This window comes from Calonectris borealis, chromosome Z, assembly GCF_964195595.1.
Source record: "Calonectris borealis chromosome Z, bCalBor7.hap1.2, whole genome shotgun sequence".
In the NCBI taxonomy this organism is placed as follows: Eukaryota; Metazoa; Chordata; class Aves; order Procellariiformes; family Procellariidae; genus Calonectris; species Calonectris borealis.
The window spans coordinates 37,722,432-37,739,652 of NC_134352.1; the positions used below are offsets into that span (position 1 = coordinate 37,722,432).

General features: G+C 45.5%; 2 protein-coding genes across 2 annotated transcripts in view; one reads left to right on the plus strand and one right to left on the minus strand.

The window, feature by feature from the left end:
* The first annotated feature begins 5,521 nt into the window (after positions 1 to 5,521).
* LOC142076070 (tubulin polymerization-promoting protein family member 2-like) lies at positions 5,522 to 6,543 on the plus strand. The gene is made up of 3 exons (XM_075138443.1): positions 5,522 to 5,826; positions 5,971 to 6,124; positions 6,282 to 6,543. The coding sequence occupies exons 1-3, from the start codon at positions 5,522 to 5,524 to the stop codon at positions 6,462 to 6,464; spliced, it is 642 nt and encodes a 213-aa protein (XP_074994544.1). The 3' UTR covers positions 6,465 to 6,543.
* Positions 6,544 to 11,313: 4,770 nt separating this feature from the next.
* The window catches only part of SYK (spleen associated tyrosine kinase), a 61,473-nt gene continuing 55,565 nt past the window's right edge, over positions 11,314 to 17,221 (minus strand). Inside the window, exon 14 of the mRNA XM_075138274.1 lies at positions 11,314 to 16,362. Within this exon, the coding sequence (XP_074994375.1) occupies positions 16,290 to 16,362 (73 nt within the window). The 3' untranslated portion in view covers positions 11,314 to 16,289. The remainder of the gene's footprint in view (positions 16,363 to 17,221) is intronic.

Genomic DNA, 17,221 nt, shown 5'->3' on the forward strand with positions numbered 1-17,221 from the left:
CGCACACTGCTGGGGGACACCTCAGCTCCTCCCGCACCAGCGCAGCCTGCCATGTGGAGAGCCTGGCTCAGACAGGACCGGGCATCTCCCATTGCAGCGACCACAAATCATCACCCACCATGGACAAATTCCCATGAGAAGGACCATCCCATGGGTGTCCTCCTAAAGCATGTCTGGACAGATGCAGATTCAGACTGGCCACAGGTCAAAGAAGAAATGATCAATTCTTCCTGTGCTCAGCCTCTGAAATGAGAGGCAGGTGATATCCATAGATAGAGAGGGAATTTGTTTTTTTGTAATTATCCATTTTTACTAGAGGGATATGCTCAGCAGGATCAGTGGTTCAGCACAGCGGTAAGGGTGGATAATTTCTTGGCTTATTTCTGTGGGCTCACTGTGGGGTCTGCAGCTCACCAGAGATCCCAGGATAATGCAGAAACATAGTTTTCCACATGTTGGTTTTCAAGTAAAGGAGGAGACCCTTGAGTTCACATGGGCTAGACTGAGGCATACAGAAGGTCACTTCAATGCAGGATTATTAAACTTCTCCTAATTTAGTCCTTTGAACAACTGCTTGATCTACATGTCCATGAAAGGTTTCCTGGTTGTGTATGTGTGTGTGCATGCCTGACATAAATAAAAGATGCACTGAAGAACTGAAGATATTGAAAAGAAATCCCATAAAATATTTTTACACAGAACAGCTGCATGTCTGGCCTCTTTAGCTTTATGTTAATTTCTGACAAGTAGCTTCAAATTTCTCAGTGCAAGATTCTTGTTCTTGCAGCTATTCTGTAAAACTTCTCTTCTAAGCCCAGGCACCAACACATTGCTCTCTTTTCTCCTCTTTCCCCGTACATCTGCATCAGACAGATTATATTTGTTCAGCAAGACAGATGAATTCACTGCCTTTCAAACTTGTGCTATGTATGTCATTCTCCTACTTGACTCTCATTTTTAATAAAACTTTGTCCTTCATCTACTGGGAGACCAGGAAAGGGACAATTTGGCTGCAAAAGAACATGCTCTGGGATCAAATGGTGAGGGTCTTGTGGAATGGCTACAGCTCCACATCTGAGTTTCGATTCACCTTCATCCTCCATCATTTGGGGTTTTCTAGGTCTAGCAGTAATCCGAGCAGCTCGTTTTGACAGATTTAGAGTGTTTCATACAGTAATTGGAATTTCACTGCTTTAATGTCTTCATTCAAACAGTTTCTCTGATCATGGAACTGAAAGGGAAGTCTTAAGCTATACATAGCTTTATGTGAAAAAAAAAGGAGGTTTATGTGATTATGGTAATAGTTCATAAAATCTAGCAGACAAAGAATAATTTAGAATTCATTTATTCATAACAGCAGAAGTTGATATTCTTCTTGCCTACAAAAGAGTTTCAGACATTAATTTTTTCTCCTGGATTTCTGCTATTCTGCAGAGCTAGTTTGGATTGCTTCAGTATTACAGATGCCCTAACTTCTTTTTTTGTCTTTTTTAGTCTCTTCAAAATACTGTTTTTCCTTAAATAAATAATGCTGATTCCATGAAGATGGTATCAAAGCTGTCTTCCAACTTTCCTGCAGATTTATGTAAGTATTTGAACAGAACACTGAATTCTGGTCTCTGTTTGCAGCTAAGCATATTACTGACAGAGAATAAATCACTTCCCTACAACTGAAGATTTAAGATTTAAGCAACTTAGCATATCCTTTCATAATTTGAGAATTTCTTGTTAGTGGTGCATTTGCTTTGGAGACAGGGGAATAGTGTGTGTGCATGTCTGTTTATATATTCTATTTATATTATTTCAGTAGGATACTACTTTTTCCTTTTTTTTTTCTTTCCTTTTTTTTCCCTGATGATCCTCCTCTATTTCTTCAGCCTCTGTCTTATCTAAGATGGTTCAAACCTCCCTAAATGTAATTTTAAACTGAACTCATAAAAGGCTGGCAACAGCTTCAAATACTTAACTAGTTAGTTGGGATGAAATTGTGTACTCCTTTGGCCTGACTTTGTAGAAAGCCTTGCAGTTGAAAGCAGAAAAAATTTGGCATGTAGTCATGAGAGAATTGAAGAGTGAAGACCATAGGCACAGTGATTCACATTAATCTCTGTATTAACCTCACTGAAGCGATACATCTGGAATATATTAAAACAATTTTGCTGTATGCGCTGTCAGTTACGTGTTATCATTCTAGAGAGTGGCTGTTTAAAGCCCTGTCCTCCAGGTTAAATCAATTTAGCAACAGCGAACTGACAGATCACAGGAGATGCTTTTCCTTAGAGGTGTCTGTGGGGGGAATCTGCAGCTTTTGGTATTAGGCCCAATGCCTTTTCATGTTTTTATCGGGGAGCTGAAAATAGAGGAAAAACTGCTGTTAATAAAATTTGCGGATGACAACAGAAACAGAAATCTGCTAGAGAAATAGGAGAGAGGGCAGGAAATTTCAGAAGAACAGTAATCTGGCCATTTGCCTTTTTCTTAATAAGGCGTGTTGGCTAATAAGAATCCCTGACCATACATGCCTCTCTGTGCGTGTGCGCGTGCACACAAGGATGGAAATAACATAGTTCTCTTCTTCGTTAAACGTTGGTGACCTCTGGTGAGCTTCTTGCATGCTCACTCCACCTGCGAGGTGCATAGCTGGAGAAGGGGCTTTGTCCTTTGGATCAGACGAGGGTTGGATGAGACCACCCGTTCGGGCCATCCAGATCCACAGGGTCCCCACCTTCCCTGGCAATCTCTGCAGTTTTGGAAACTTGGCTGGTTTGAGCGGGTTTTGTTTATGGCTTTGTTGAGTTTATGGCTGGGGAGCATCGCCCCGAGAGTTTTAAGGAAAGTGACCTTTTGGTTTATTCATTGTCACATGCAGACTGTGAGGAGCAGAAACAAATAAGCTGTTGGCATCACAGAACCGATCTGAAGTGGTTTTGAGTTACAGGCCGAAAAAAAAAGAGGTGAACTCCTGACCTTGAAATTTATGGGCACTTGGCTATGCACTCTGAGAGAGTATTGCCTTCTTTCTGGGTCCTTCAGATTCACCTAATCACCTAAAGCTAGGTATACATATTTCAGTTTAAAAAAAAGTCATATGCTGTAACTAAAAGGGGAAAAAACAGTTCAGTGCCAAAAATACACTCTGCCACAGAAAAGAGACACCTTTCCAGAATACAAGAAGAATCCCCACCAACAACATGCACATCTGTCCCGCACATCATCGGTTCTGTGATGACAGCTAGTGCCTCATTTCTTCCCTGCTTTCCTTGCACAGGCAGTGAGACTGGCATTCCCTCTGGGGCAGCCCCAAAACAGCCTGCCTGCAACAAGGAAAGAGGAAACAATTCATTGGGGTGATCAGCACTTGTCTGAAAGGCAGAAACAGCACTGCTACCAATCGTTTGTCTGAGGTTTACACTGGCATCCTTAGTCTCTGCCCCGGCTCATCAGCAGCAAGTGGTTCTGCAGAACGGGTGCGCTGCACGGCTGTGCCAGGGCTCTGACGTTTTTGTCACCTCGGCGGGGCGGGTTGCCAGGCCTTGTTTCCCAACAGTGGTGGGAGGTAGCACCGGGCGCTTTTTTGGCATTTCACCCTTGCCTGGACCACCCCCCCACAGAAGCCTCTCAAAGCTGACAGCTGTCCAGTGCCCTTCGCACAAGACCTGCTAAGGGGCAAAGGAGTTTCTGTGGCTGGCAATGTAATTGGTGGAGAATCATGGTTAGTCCAACAGGAAGACCACGCAGAAGTGCAGCAGCGGTGAGCATGCAGCAGTATCTGCAAGGTTTTCCTCCAGGAATGGGTAGAGCTTGGCCAAGCTCACCCTGCTGCTGTGGGCTCGTTGCGACCAACAGCAAGACTGGAAAGTACATGCCTGTTAATTAGTGGTGAGAATAAAATATTTCTGAAATAAGGCGTATTTATATATGGTTCCATGTTGCTAAGCTCATCTCAAGGAAAATAAATAAAACAACCAATGAAGGCACATTAATTTAATCTTACATGGGCCACAAAGATGAAATGCCTTTTTAACAGGGCTCTATCACAGTGCCCCTACCAACACAGTACGACTGCCAGGGTGCAAGCTGAGCCTTATTGCTGGCCTGAACTTCCCAGATCCAATTGCCAGCTACTTTAAGTTTATTAGCTTATGACCAGAAAACCCTGTTTCTCAAAGGTTTTTCACAGGTGATATGTGTTTGTCTCTTCCCACCCCATCCCACTTTTTGGAGTTATTGATTTCCCGGTGACCCCCAAAGGCGTGCGGGCACAGCCCCTAGCCAGGGCATGAGCACACTGGCAGCAGATCAGCTCCTCGAGGAAGGAGGAGCAAGGACTGGCTGCGTTTACTGGTTGGTTATAGGGAAAAACAGCCCCTTCCCTTTGGAGTACATGTCCAGTACGGATGACATTTCCAATATGTGATGCTTACATTAGCTGAAAAGTGTGCAGTATTTGGTTTTTTGTCCCACAGCAGGCTGAAGGTCCAATAACCCTCCCCAAGGCATTTGGACCACCACATCTCTGGTGGCACAGGGCTGTCCCCTCCTCTTGTCCCCTCCCCCCCATCCCCCGCCCTTTGGTGGGCATTCCGAGGATTGTGACATGCTGACGTAACAATCGGCCAGCGGGGGGCGGCTCTGAGTGCCCTCTGCCTCCAGGACAGTGGGGAAAGTGCCAGTGCCAGCACCAGTCCCATCACCATCAACACCGGATCACGCAGGTGAGCTGGGTCCACACCTCCCAGGGAGGGAGGGAAGGGTCCTGGGAGGGCCTGCAGCAAGGACACCCGGACCCCCCCCCGCCCCCTTCATGCTCACAGCCTCCCTGGTACAAGCTTGCCCGATTTTTGCTCTAGAGAGGTGCAGACCCACACAAGATTTATGTTAAATGGCAGCCTGCAAACAACCTTGAGATTCAGAGCCCCTGGGTGAAGCACAAGGCTGTAGGAGAGGCTAGGTATTTCAAAGGGGTTCGAGGGTGTCTCACAAGCAGCAGAAATTGGCTGCTCAAGCCGTGGTGGACTGATTACAATCCGAGCGATGGCTTTTATGTTCTCAGAGATCCCTATACCTGATTGCAGTGGTCTAAGTTGATCAGTAGTGGAAAATTTACTGGTGTCAGGAGGAGAACAACCTAATTCAGGGAGCAATTCAGGGGATGAAGCATGATAGGGAAAGATGGGGACAACTCCTTGGTGACTACTTGTAAGAACGTCTGTGAGATTTAGGCACTTATCTGGGGCCTGGAAGACAATCTGGACTCTTTATCATCAAATAACAGGCAAAGCATAAATCAGCTTACAAATGCAGGCATTTGTTATTGAGACAGTCCAACTGAAACTTGTATTTCAAAAAGGTTCAGAAGCTTTGGATGCCTCGTTCCTTCACATGCAGCGTTCATTGCTTCACCCCAGAGCCCCACCTCCACCCCTCCACCTTGCCTTGGGTCTCAACCCATCCCTGCCCAGATCCTGCCTGGATCCCAGGTGTTCTGTGTCAATACCTATGTGGTCATCATAGTTGTCCCATGGTGGAGAGATACGTGCAGGTGGCGCCCCTTGCTCTGCTGGAGATGAGGTGCGTGGGACATGAGTGTGTGTCCAGCAGCTGCAGATGGTCTTCAGCTTCTTCCCTGCCAACGTCTTTTCTCCACAGCAGCAAGATGTCTGAGGTAGAAAATGCTTTCCGTAAATTTGCGGTATATGGTGACACATCTGCCAGTGGCAACGACATGACGGGGAAAAACTTCTCCAAGATGTGCAAAGAGTGTGGAGTGATGGATGGGAAAGCCGTGACCAGCACTGACATTGACATCGTATTCAACAAAGTCAAGTGAGTGTTGCAGGGAGGCACGGTGGGCAGCGCAGCCGGGCGGGAGGCAGGCAGGCTCTCATGCGAGGGGGCAGCCCTGGGGGTTTCCATCCCGCTGCCACCCAGCAGCGAGGTAACTTTCCTCTTGGTCTGCCCTCGCCATAGGACCAAGGGTGCCCGCACCATCACCTTTGCCGAGTTCCAGCAGGCCATGAAGGAGCTCTGCTGCAAGCGCTTCAAGGGCAAATCGCCAGAGGAAGCGCTGCAGGCTGTGTATGGCCTTATCGAGGGGAAGGAGCCCGGCAGCGTGGGCGCCACGGTGAGCATGCGTTTCCTCATCCGCTGTGCACCGGGAGCTGCCACGGGACCATTCTTCCCTCCTGTAGGGACGTGTGCTGTCCTTGCATGTAGGGAAGAGTTTGGTTGTGAGCTGTTTCCTAACGCTGGCTGCCTCTGGCTGGCCTCCTTTTTTGCAGAAAGCCACCAAGGTTGGTGGGGTCGAGAGGCTGACGGACACTAGCAAATACACCGGCAGCCACAAAGAGCGTTTTGATGAGAGTGGCAAAGGGAAGGGTCTTGCTGGCCGCGAGGATGTGACAGACAGCAGCGGCTATGTTGGAGCCTACAAGGGAGCTGGCACATACGACAAGACGCACTAAGACTGATACGACTTAAGGAAACAAGGACTTTTCCCCTATAACACGGGAGGAGAGGCAAATAAACATCTCATGCAACCAGCCTTCTGTGTCTGCGTACCTCAATTCCGACAGGGTGGGAATGCATGGGGTGGGCACTGGATGACTCCGAAGAGTGCTGCAGGTTTCCCATCTGACCACGCTTTGATTGCTGTGTGGTGGGGTTAAATCCAAGCACAAGCTAGCCTTCTGGAGGCAACTCTATGGGCAGCTAGTCCACTGCCATCACGCTGCTTTGCATTTCCAATCAAGTGAACAGTAGGTTGTCTCTGAGTAGTCACTCGTTATTTTTATTCTCCCCTCCCAACACACTATACTTTTTGGTGTGATTTTTCATTTGGGGAGCAGCGTGTGCATGTTTTTATATAGCTACGCCGGGCTACATTTGAGTTGATGGTTTCTGGTGGCAGGCAGCCCACCAGTGGTGCCTCACCACACCTTGAAGAGCACTCTTGCCCTTGAAGGGCATAGGATGCAATATGTACCACATGTGGAGAGGGAAGGGGTACTGATAGCACCAGTTCCTGCTTTTTGCTTTGCCCTTCCCCCAGGTTAAACCCTCTCACCCGTTCCTAGCACTTGGCATGGCCACTCATTACTGTTTCCCCAGGCTTCAGGACTCTGGCAGCTGAGGAAGAGTTGTGAGCCTGAGGAAAGCAAATAAAGATCTGTGGTGTGGGGGGATCAGGAAGGAGGGAAGGCCTATGTGGAGCATAGCAGGCCCTCTGTACTCAGAAGGATGGTTTGCAAGCTCTGCCTGCAGCCAAATCCCTTCCCTCGTCTCTCTTTCCCCCTCTGCTTCCCAGCCACACTGCTGTGGTTGCTTACGAGATCTCTAGTGCTGACAAGACCTAAAATGACACGTGCGCTTGTTCTTTCCCCCTGGCATTTCGGCAGGCTGGTAGGACTAGCATGTCCCATGTCCCTGCTGCTGGATCTGCAGCTGTGTGGCCAGTTTTGGGGCGCCCAGTGTGGGCACCCATCCAGGACACACTGCTGGGCAGCAGAGGTCTGTGGGGGGCTCCTTGGATGCGTGACCAGCTCTCAGCCCACTGGGGCTGCCTTCCCTGCTGAGCACATTCAGTCTCTTGGATGTAGCATAACTGAGCTTTTAGGGATAACTGGAACAGCACCTTTGGGACAGTTTCCCCTGACATCATGGAGAATTACTTAGCTGTACTATTCCAGTCCTACAAGCCCTCATCATGGGCCATGACATGGGTGCTCAAGGCACAACACTTGCTCAGAGCACATTGCTCTTTGCCCCATCGCACTTACAAATGTCCTCCTTGCTGCCCTAACCCCAGATAACATAGCATTTGGGTGGATCTAGGAATTAACAAATCCCACTCACTCGCTCGCTCTCTCTTACGTACCGATGACCTTTTAAGCTACTTTAAAAAAGATCCATTGTGCCCCTAGGTAACTCATGTGTGTAAAGTGGTTTGGTGATTCTGGAATAGGTGACAGAAAGTCCTACAGAAAAGCGAGCAGGTGCATTGGGCATAATTGGCAGGGTCTTGGTAGCTGGGGACTGCAGGGGTGACTTGGGAGGAGGAGATCACAGACCACCCTGTGCTGGCCCACGGCCTGAGCAGGGCTGGAGCAAAGAAACCCCCTGAGCAGGAGCAGGCATATAGAAGACACTGGAGGAGGACTCTAGAGGTACTGCGGCTGGTGGAGAAGGCCACACCAGAGCAGTGCAGTGAGAAACAAGGACCAGCAAAAGAAGACCCAGTGGCTGATCCCAATCTCCTGTGCTGTCCATGGCCTCCTTGAAGGTACTGAGGGGATGGGAGATCAGGAAAGGGGGCAGGAGAGTTGTCTGGGGGGAAGCTGATGTATTTCCTCAGTGTTTGTTTAATTGCTTGTCTGTCTTTCTCAATACCAGAATTGATAATTTAAAGTTTATGTTAGTTGGCAATAAAATAAACTGTGAAATGCAGACTCAAGACTGCCTCTTTGCGCAAGACACTAGGAATGGGATATAGTAAAATGAAAAGAATAGCACTGGAACATATGTAAAAAAAATAGGCCTTATGTCTGCTTTTTCATTTTTTGTATAACTCAGATCCAGATCTTTAAAACACATACTCAAGGTGGCTATCCTCAGCAATGCTGTCTTGGTACATCATGTCCTGTACAACAGTTTAAGCAAAGTACCTGTAAATTAAGAGATGACAGAATGTTGTACAAAAAAGAAAAGCTAGTGCACTCAGTAAAACAATGACAGAACATTCTCACATAGCTCCACTTTTGGTGGCGTAGCATTCCTTATTTAAATACTGTCAGCAGGTAATTGCAACAAATATTAATATTTCAGAGCTATGATTGCTATTCCTGACGCTTTCTCTTACTCGTTCCTGAAGTGGCTCTGCTCATCCTGTTGCTCTTGAGATGCTCCTGCAAAAACATGGCTGAGGCTGCAGGACTGTATGATGGTGCCCCCGGACATTTTTAACTGTTTTCTATGCTTTGGTGTATAAGTCATAGTCCCCTGGTCTTCCCAGGATGAAGGGCTGATTGATTTCTTCCCCACAATGTAGCACTATGTGGGGAGCATAGCTGGTACGTGTTAGAGTGTAATCAAAGACACGGGTTTGAGGTGCTCACAGTATTTTCCACAGTCTCTTACCCCCAAACACTTATTAACGCATGATGGGTAGTAATCAGCAGGGTCCTGCTGATGCTTGGTGGCCAAGCAGAAATGAGTACCGGCTTCATGGGCCCAGTAGCGTACTACCACCAAATAATGCAGTTTTCAAGCAAAAGATGTAGGTACCAGCAGTCTCACAGCTGTATCAGTGTCCAGGTTTGATGTGGTATCTGATGCCTCCATTCCTTCTAGCTGCCCTTCAAACATCTTAGGACCTTTTCATTTTGGGGGAAAGGAAGACAAGGACTGCCCTCAATAAACAAGCAAACCTTGAGTATTTCTTTGTTCAGGCCTCAGCTTCCTTGTAATTAAATGACTCAAGAAATTGCCCACATACAGTTCTGCAAACAAACACAGGAATGTGTTGTATTATTAGTTTCTTTTTTTTTTTAATATATATATAGCTGGCATGGAAAAAGCTGTGGGAGCTTTGGGAACAGAGAGCTTTGTACTTGTGCTTGTGTAGTACAAGCTCTGGTTTGCATTAACTCGGGTACAATGTGACACTGGAGAGTGAATTTCTGAGCCATGATTCAATCTGTACTTCATCCTGTAATCTAACTTGTGTAGCACTCCAGCACCAACACGAATCACTGCTTGTCCTGCCTATTCCTTATAAGTAGAAACCACAAAAAGATGAGGAATGCCATGCTCACTCCCTACGGCAGCTACAGAGTGGACAGATAAAAAGGAAGTCATGGTTGACTGAAGAGTTTAAAAATAGTACCTGATTACTGCATGCCCTTGGGGAAGCAGTAATACCAGTGGATATAAGATTCTAAAATATCCAAAAACATACATGTATCAATGACAGAGTCAACAACACATTTGCAAAAGAAAAAAAACAAGTTTATGCTCTAGCGCATTGGGAGCCTGCAAAAATTGAGGTGGCTCCCCAGTGCAAGGTGTGTGTGCAGGGTCCTGTTACACTGCGGCCATCTGATAATAAATATCTGTACCATTTTGAATTTGCTCTCTTAAAGAGCCCATATCATCTAGAAGACCAGCCATACTGGGAGAAAAAGGTTAGGAGCCTTCCTCTCGGCGGTGGCTGAAGCTTATTGTGCCTCACTTCTCCACGCTGTTCTTTGACGGTCAGAGGGAGCCTGAGGGCTTTGGGAGGGGACAGGCTGCTGGTGCTCCTGTTGTCATGTAAGCACGTGTTTGCATAGTAGTCAGAATAACGAGGCCCGTGGAAGCTGCTAGAAGAGAAATGTAGCTGCACACATATAAATGGCCCAGTTTGGGGGATTTACTGGCAACAGTGGAAATCTTGCTGAAACAAAATGACATTGATAATCTAGGTGTTTATACCCAGCTATGGCTAAGATGTGTCATTACTGTGGAAAAATAGGGAAGCATTGGCTCCAAATTACACATCTGTTGGGGAAAAGAAACATCAAACCGAGCCGAACAGCCAATATACAACTACTCCAAAGCAGAGTGGAAAAAATACCCCTAAGCCCCGCTCTTTGCCAAGCTCAGTGAGCTTGCTTCTCTGGTGCGTCTCTTGATGTAACCCTCCACCCGCCCCCCCGCCCCGCGACGTTCCCTTCCATGCGTTTTCCTTGCTATCTTCTAGAAATACGACTCAAGACCAACATCAGCAATTCTTTGCCAGCCGGTCATTGCTTCAGGGTACTGATACACCAGTCAGATAGAAATCCCTTGATAACATCGATGAAATCTGCACGCAAATTAGAACAAGATCTGAAGATATGGCTACAGGGGCTGTGTAGTAAGAACTGAGGCAGTAGGACAGGGCGTTCTCGCACACAGATAGGAAAAAATGACGAGAAACTACACCCTCGCGTGTGCATGTGTGTGTGTTAACGTTTTTAAAGCAAAGTCTTCAAACTGTGCAAGAGACAGCTATAAAAGGCCTCTGCTACCTGTTCTGCTGCTCAGGCATGCAGTTACAGTCTTGGCACTCTTGCTGCTGCTGAAACTGGCACAATTTCACCTTCGCAAAGCAGGAAGAAGAAAGAACAGATGTTGGTGTCAATGCAGGCACTGGCTGGTGGCAATGCTGCAGGACAGACAAGCGAGTATCCATGCAAAGCAACGCGCTGCAGCGTGGGCTGATGGCTCACACTATTTTCTGTGGTATTGAACCCTTCTTTGCAAAGTTGTTCCTATTTTTTTTTTTGTTGCAGGTTGTATTTCTGACGTGACAGAGGCAAGGGGAGCCCCGCACCCAGCTTACCGACCCACTGTCTCACGGGGCCTGCCGGGTGGGCGGCTGTGGCCGCACCCGCGTGGCAGTGAGACTCCTCCACAAGCACTTCGTTACAGTTAAGCAAGGCCTGGACCTAACAGGCTTGTACCCAGACAGTTCAAGGCATTTGTCGTGGTAGTCAGATGTGGGGAGTTAGTGATCTATGCACATTTATACTGGAGTGGTCATCCAGGTGCTGTTCACATTCGAAGTTATGAATTTTAATGGACGACAGTGTAATGCCTTCCCCAACTGCCTCTTGCTTCTTCTGCTTCTCTGGATGTTGAGAAATGTGCACCTCTCCACTGCCTCGGGGAAGCAGTGGTTACACTCGGTGCAGAGTTAATTATATGCCATGGAACCCAGTGGGTATTCACCTCAATTAACACATATATGACAGAAAAGAAAAAAACCTCCCATTTGGAGATTGATGCACAGTGCTAGCCTGGCTTCAGAGAGCTCTGGGTTGTTGTTTTCAGTCAGGTTTGCGCTACATCTCTCTGAATGTTGTTCACAGGAAACCATGGTGTAATACAAGCCTGAAGGAAGACGTGTTAGGCCTGTCTCTTTTTTCCAGCACTATTAATCAGTCTAATAGGAGACAATTTCTTTCCCTACATATTTTGTCTTTCTGATAGTCACTGCATGCTCCACCCTCGTTCCTCCCCTCCTTTTGCCGCCACGAACCTTCACAGGCTACCTGGCTGCCCCAGCACAGCTCTTTGCCTCTCAGCCCCCAGCTGCCTGTGGTTGCTGCAGGAGGCATTCGGCTGTTGAGTCTTGCCCATCAGCTCTACAACCACTCCTCGCTACCACCCGGCCCGCAAGCCGCCCCGCAGGGAGAGCCAGGGCCCGAACGCGGTTGTGCCACTGTCTCGCATCGCACCATGGCGTGTAGCGCTGGGACACGCTGCCGGGGAGTGGCGATACTGACTCTGGAAGTGGCTTTTTTCCATCGGAGTCTGGGATTGCTGTAAGTCCGATATTGTTTTTCTTCACTGCTGTTTTTCTTCACTGTCAAAAATCAGATGGTGCATTTTTTCTCTCTCTCTTTTTCTTGTTTTTCTGCATGACTTAGAGGCTTTCTGTCCTCACTAAACTTAGGGCTGGTAATTACAATTGCTGGCTTAATGTTCCCCTGTACTATTCAACCCAGATGCCACCCTCCCTCCCAAGCACGTGTGGGACATACTCTGTCTTTCTGCCTGCAATCACCCGCTGCTGGTATCACTTAAAAGCAAGGGGAGACAGAGTCTCAGAAGTCTTCGTTAATCATCCACAGCTAACCATTCACGATATAAATCATTCACAATTTGTCCTCACATGCAACTTTGCTTCACAGCAAGCAGCAAACGGACGAACAAGTTCCTCCGTACCAGACGGGCACCACAACAGCCGGGGCAGGAGGGAGAGTGCCAGAAGTGCTGGGGTGAGCGCACCAGCCCAACAGCGCTCGAGCATTGCCACCGCCCCGCGGGGCCGGGCCACCCGGCCACCCCCCACAACCCACCTGCACCGGCCGCTCTCCCGCCCACTCTTCAGCAAACCCGCAGTTCTGATCGTGACGACTTCAGGTGTGAAAACTATGGGTATTTTTCACTGTCTGGTTAAAAGTCCCCTTTTTGCAGTGTTTGAAGCAGGTGGAGATTGTGCCGGGGTTTTTAAGAAGTTTGGGTGGGTCTTTACGGGAGAAGGTGCACGGACTCCTGTGCTTCGAAAAAACTTCATGATCTTGCAGATTCGAGCCCTAACCAAAGCTATAATTACACTGTGTTTTCCTTCACTGAAAAACCCCTTTAACATGTTCTCACCTTCTCCTTCTCTGAGTTACTCACACCAGCCTCCCTTCCTCCATGCTGCAGTTTGCAACCCCTTAACTCTGCTGTGCGATTACTTGTGGAGCTACTCTGCCAAACGGCATTTCTGATACGAGTCAATCTAAAAACAAAGACAACCAAATCCAGACAGCCAAAAGACAACAGCCCCTTCATATCAGTAGATGGGGCAGTCCCACAAGTGGGAAGGTAGAACAATTAGGCCAGATTTGCTACGCAGGAAAACAACCACAGCAGTACAGTGTAAGTTGGTCCCTGACTGATCCCCACAAAGGTAAGTCCCTGCTTGAAGAGTTGTCTACCTTTCGGCATTTGTTGTTTATTACTCAGATTCACGTTCAGTCCCATCCAGCCTTTGCTTTCCTGAGGGCTTGGGCTTGCAGCAAAAGCTAAATGAAAGACTAAGATCTCTCTGTTGTTATTTCAGAATACCTAGAACAGTTGCCTGCACTTTTGAGGGAGGATCCATGTGGTATGTGACTGAAATCCTGCATAGCTGATACCTGTAACGCAGAAATCCTTGGATAGCTGATACGCTGCACCGAATCCTGACACCTCTAACCTTCCAGATCCAGCCCAGTGTTGCTGAAAAGCAGTACCTTGGAAAGGCTTAGGTGTAATAACAACATGCATATTTTGGGAGGTTTTCCTGCTAGTCCTGAATAGCTCCAAAAGCAGCCCAGGCTTCAGTGGGCTTATCTGTCATGTCAGGTACCTTTCAGTGTCAACAGGGGAATCTCAATCTTCCACAACAATCACAGTAGTTCAGTAAATATGCATGCTCTGCACAGCATCAGCATTTTTTAGAAAGCTCTTAAATATTAAAGGATTCTTGTTAAAACAACATATTTTGTAAAACAGTGTCTTTAATTTCAATTTTAAAACCCAATCCATTTATTTCACAATACTTTATATTCTCATTGTAAACTTTCATTACATAATAGTGAAGTTAAAAATAATTGAGTAACACCAGAAAGTGACATTCACTCAGAAGCCGGGGGAAGAAATATTCCTCCAGCTTTGTTGCATCAGATAACACTTTTTAAGATAGATAGATAGATATTTATATATGTATATATATCAGGGAAATGGAGTACTGTCACTCACTGGCTAGTAGAAATTTGTGCAATTTGTTTATAACTAATATCCCCATGAATGTACTAATTGCACATGTAGAGCTAACAATTTATATGCAACAGGATTAAAGTAACAAAACTTCTACATATAACTATGGCTAACTTCTATACAAGCTTTTCTTGTAGAAAAATGTTTCTTAAAAACAAAACAAAAAATAAATCATCTTCAATATAAGTCACGTTTGGTCACATTTGAAACATGGTCTATTGCACTCAGTATCTTTCAGTAGCATGTGCTTTCTGAAGTGTCTTGCACTGGACACCCAAGATTAAACTACCAAAAATCCCAGGTATTTTTTGAAAAATAGACCATAAACTTAGTAAAAAGAAAAAAAATTACAATAACTCCTACACTTTTTAATAGTAATCTCTTTTATGAAAATTATTTCACACTTTCTCACTGTAATTGCCCACACAGTTTCTTTGCTAGAGAAAAAAAACCACTGCATCTCTAAGAATACCCTGTTCACACAACAATTAAACACGTATGTTCTAACAAGCCATATGCAATAAATATATCTACCTCTAAATTTTATTCTTTATATTCTTCTCAAATCTCTATATCTAGTAGATGCAATGTATGTAGTCTCCTGAGATATATGTAAATGCCAGTAAAGTAGCTGCTTGTGAGGAATAAGTGATAGAAATTTTGGTATCTATAATATTTAAAATGGGATTGGACAATCAAAGCATAAGGGTAAAAAAAAATCAGAAGTTGATTACATTATTTTTTACTACCATTGCTATACTTGCACATTAATGGAGATGCATGGTGCATTACAAAAGAGTGATAAGACAAATACCTTTTCCTGAGATGCTCACAGGGATTAGTAACAGGACAAATACTAACATTTAGGAGTGGACAAAAGTAAAGTGGATGTCCATATGCCTGTTTTAAAATATTTGAGCTAGGGGTGAAATTTAACTTTAGAGGTGATAAGGTGTGGTGAATTCTTACAAATGCTTTTCAAGAAAGCATTTCTATCAAAAAGATAGAAATGATTGCTGCTCAAAACACAACACAAGGAGCTTTGGTATACCCGAAGAGATACATGGAAAAGATATCTCTGGAGAAGGCTGAAACAGCACAGAGAAAGAAAGGTGCTGCTCTGTCACCTTTCACTGTACAGCTGTCTTTTCAGGAATGCAGTGATGGAGTTTATGTTAAAACCCAGAATCATTGTCTTAGGTGCTGATATGTTTTGTTCCAAGATGAGAGCAAAACCCTGAGTTCCCAGGTTTCACCAGGAAAAAAATAACTCCCTGAGGGACAGCTGGGCTTCCACATGAGATGAGGAATAAGAGAAGGTGGTCACATTTAAAGGAGATGATGACGTTAGAAATTCACATCTCCCCGTTCCCCTCTGCCTACATTACTACTGAGAAGAATACGATTTGGTTTTAAAGGGGTTTGGCGGTAAAAATCAGACATGCTGTCAGTCAAACTGACTGACACACTTTCACAGTGAATTTCCTTCACAGTGAGAAATGTTTATGCTGTTCTTCCTTGGGGAGGGGGAAGGCTGGAACAACTCTTGATGCATTTGAGGGCTAAGAATATTAATAACAAGAATCTAAAACCCAATCCACATTCAAATGCAAGAGAGAAAGAGGGCTGAAAGACATTAAATAGGTTTTACATGACCACAAAATGTAATGCCAACAAAGCTGTAAATAAAATGAAATGGAATGTAGCAGAAGTATAAGCATCTGCTCTGACGTCCTTGCTGCTCACTTTGGGGCCTCTCCACTTTCAACACTCTATTTTGGGGCTGGATATTGCGCAGAAGGCAAGAAAAGGCAACCCTACAGACATAGGGCTTAGCTCTGAGCTTTGCAGGGTGAAAGCGGCAGCACAAAAATCAAAGTTGCTTGGTTTCGGAAACTGAACTGCTTCTCAGAGGGTGCTGGCTGGAGGCAAGGAAGCTGCTGTTCTTCATGCTCTTAGTGGGAAATGTCGTAATAGTAGTTACGTAATCGCAGCTCGACCGCAACAAATCCTGGTCGGTCATCAACGCTGTGGAAAGACGACAACTATCACTGCCTAGGAAGGAGAAAGTTGTAAAGGTGCGTGGGCCTTGTAATGCTTGGGACTTTACCTCAGTGATAGCTCATTTAAAGCTGCTCACAATATTTTAAGGCTACCAAAATGATGCTACAAATGAATACCAAGTGGCAAATGTCACTACAGAACATCCCGTCAGTGGATTTACTATCATGTCATTACATCACATACTATCATGTTGGTGAAAGTTCTACAAGAAAGAAATGGTAAATCAGCTTCATTTCATTTTCTACTTCATTTACTTCAGCAATAATCTAGAGAAAAGAATACTTACAGTACAATATCTGCCTTATAATGTGTACTACAGTCATACAGAGTGGCTTAGCACCACTGAGAGGAGCCTAGGCATACACTATATGGCTGCACTTTCTTTCCTCTGTATCTGCAACTCCTTGTTGATTTGGGAGGACACAATTAAACGGATAACAAGCCCTTACAATAAAACATTACATTTTGAGATAGTTACACTGCCTGACTTGAGCCTTTTTTTAAATTTTTTTTTCTTTTCTTTGCAATATTAAAGATATTTGAGTACAAACAAATAAAAAGCAGCATGCTTTATGACATGCTTAATAATCGTAACAAAAAATGATCCCTTTCAATCTAGAACTCTTACGGCATTCTTTGCGTCAAACCAAAAGGCAGAAATTATTTTATGGCTCCACATTCTTTCTAGAGTACTAGGTGTAATAAAACTAACAAAGAAGCAAGGTACTTAAAAGCGAAGTACCACAGTTCCTTAAATGGAACCCAGAGATCTTTGTTGGACAGATATATTGCGCGGATGGTGAACTGGAAGAATAAGTGACAT

Bases quoted from the DNA above. Each gene is read 5' to 3' on its own strand.
- LOC142076070 (XM_075138443.1), top strand. From the start codon at position 5,522: ATGGTGGAGAGATACGTGCAGGTGGCGCCCCTTGCTCTGCTGGAGATG. The intron at 5,827-5,970 runs GTGAGTGTTGCA...CCCTCGCCATAG, and splicing joins ATCGTATTCAACAAAGTCAA to GACCAAGGGTGCCCGCACCA. The intron at 6,125-6,281 runs GTGAGCATGCGT...CCTTTTTTGCAG, and splicing joins CCGGCAGCGTGGGCGCCACG to AAAGCCACCAAGGTTGGTGG.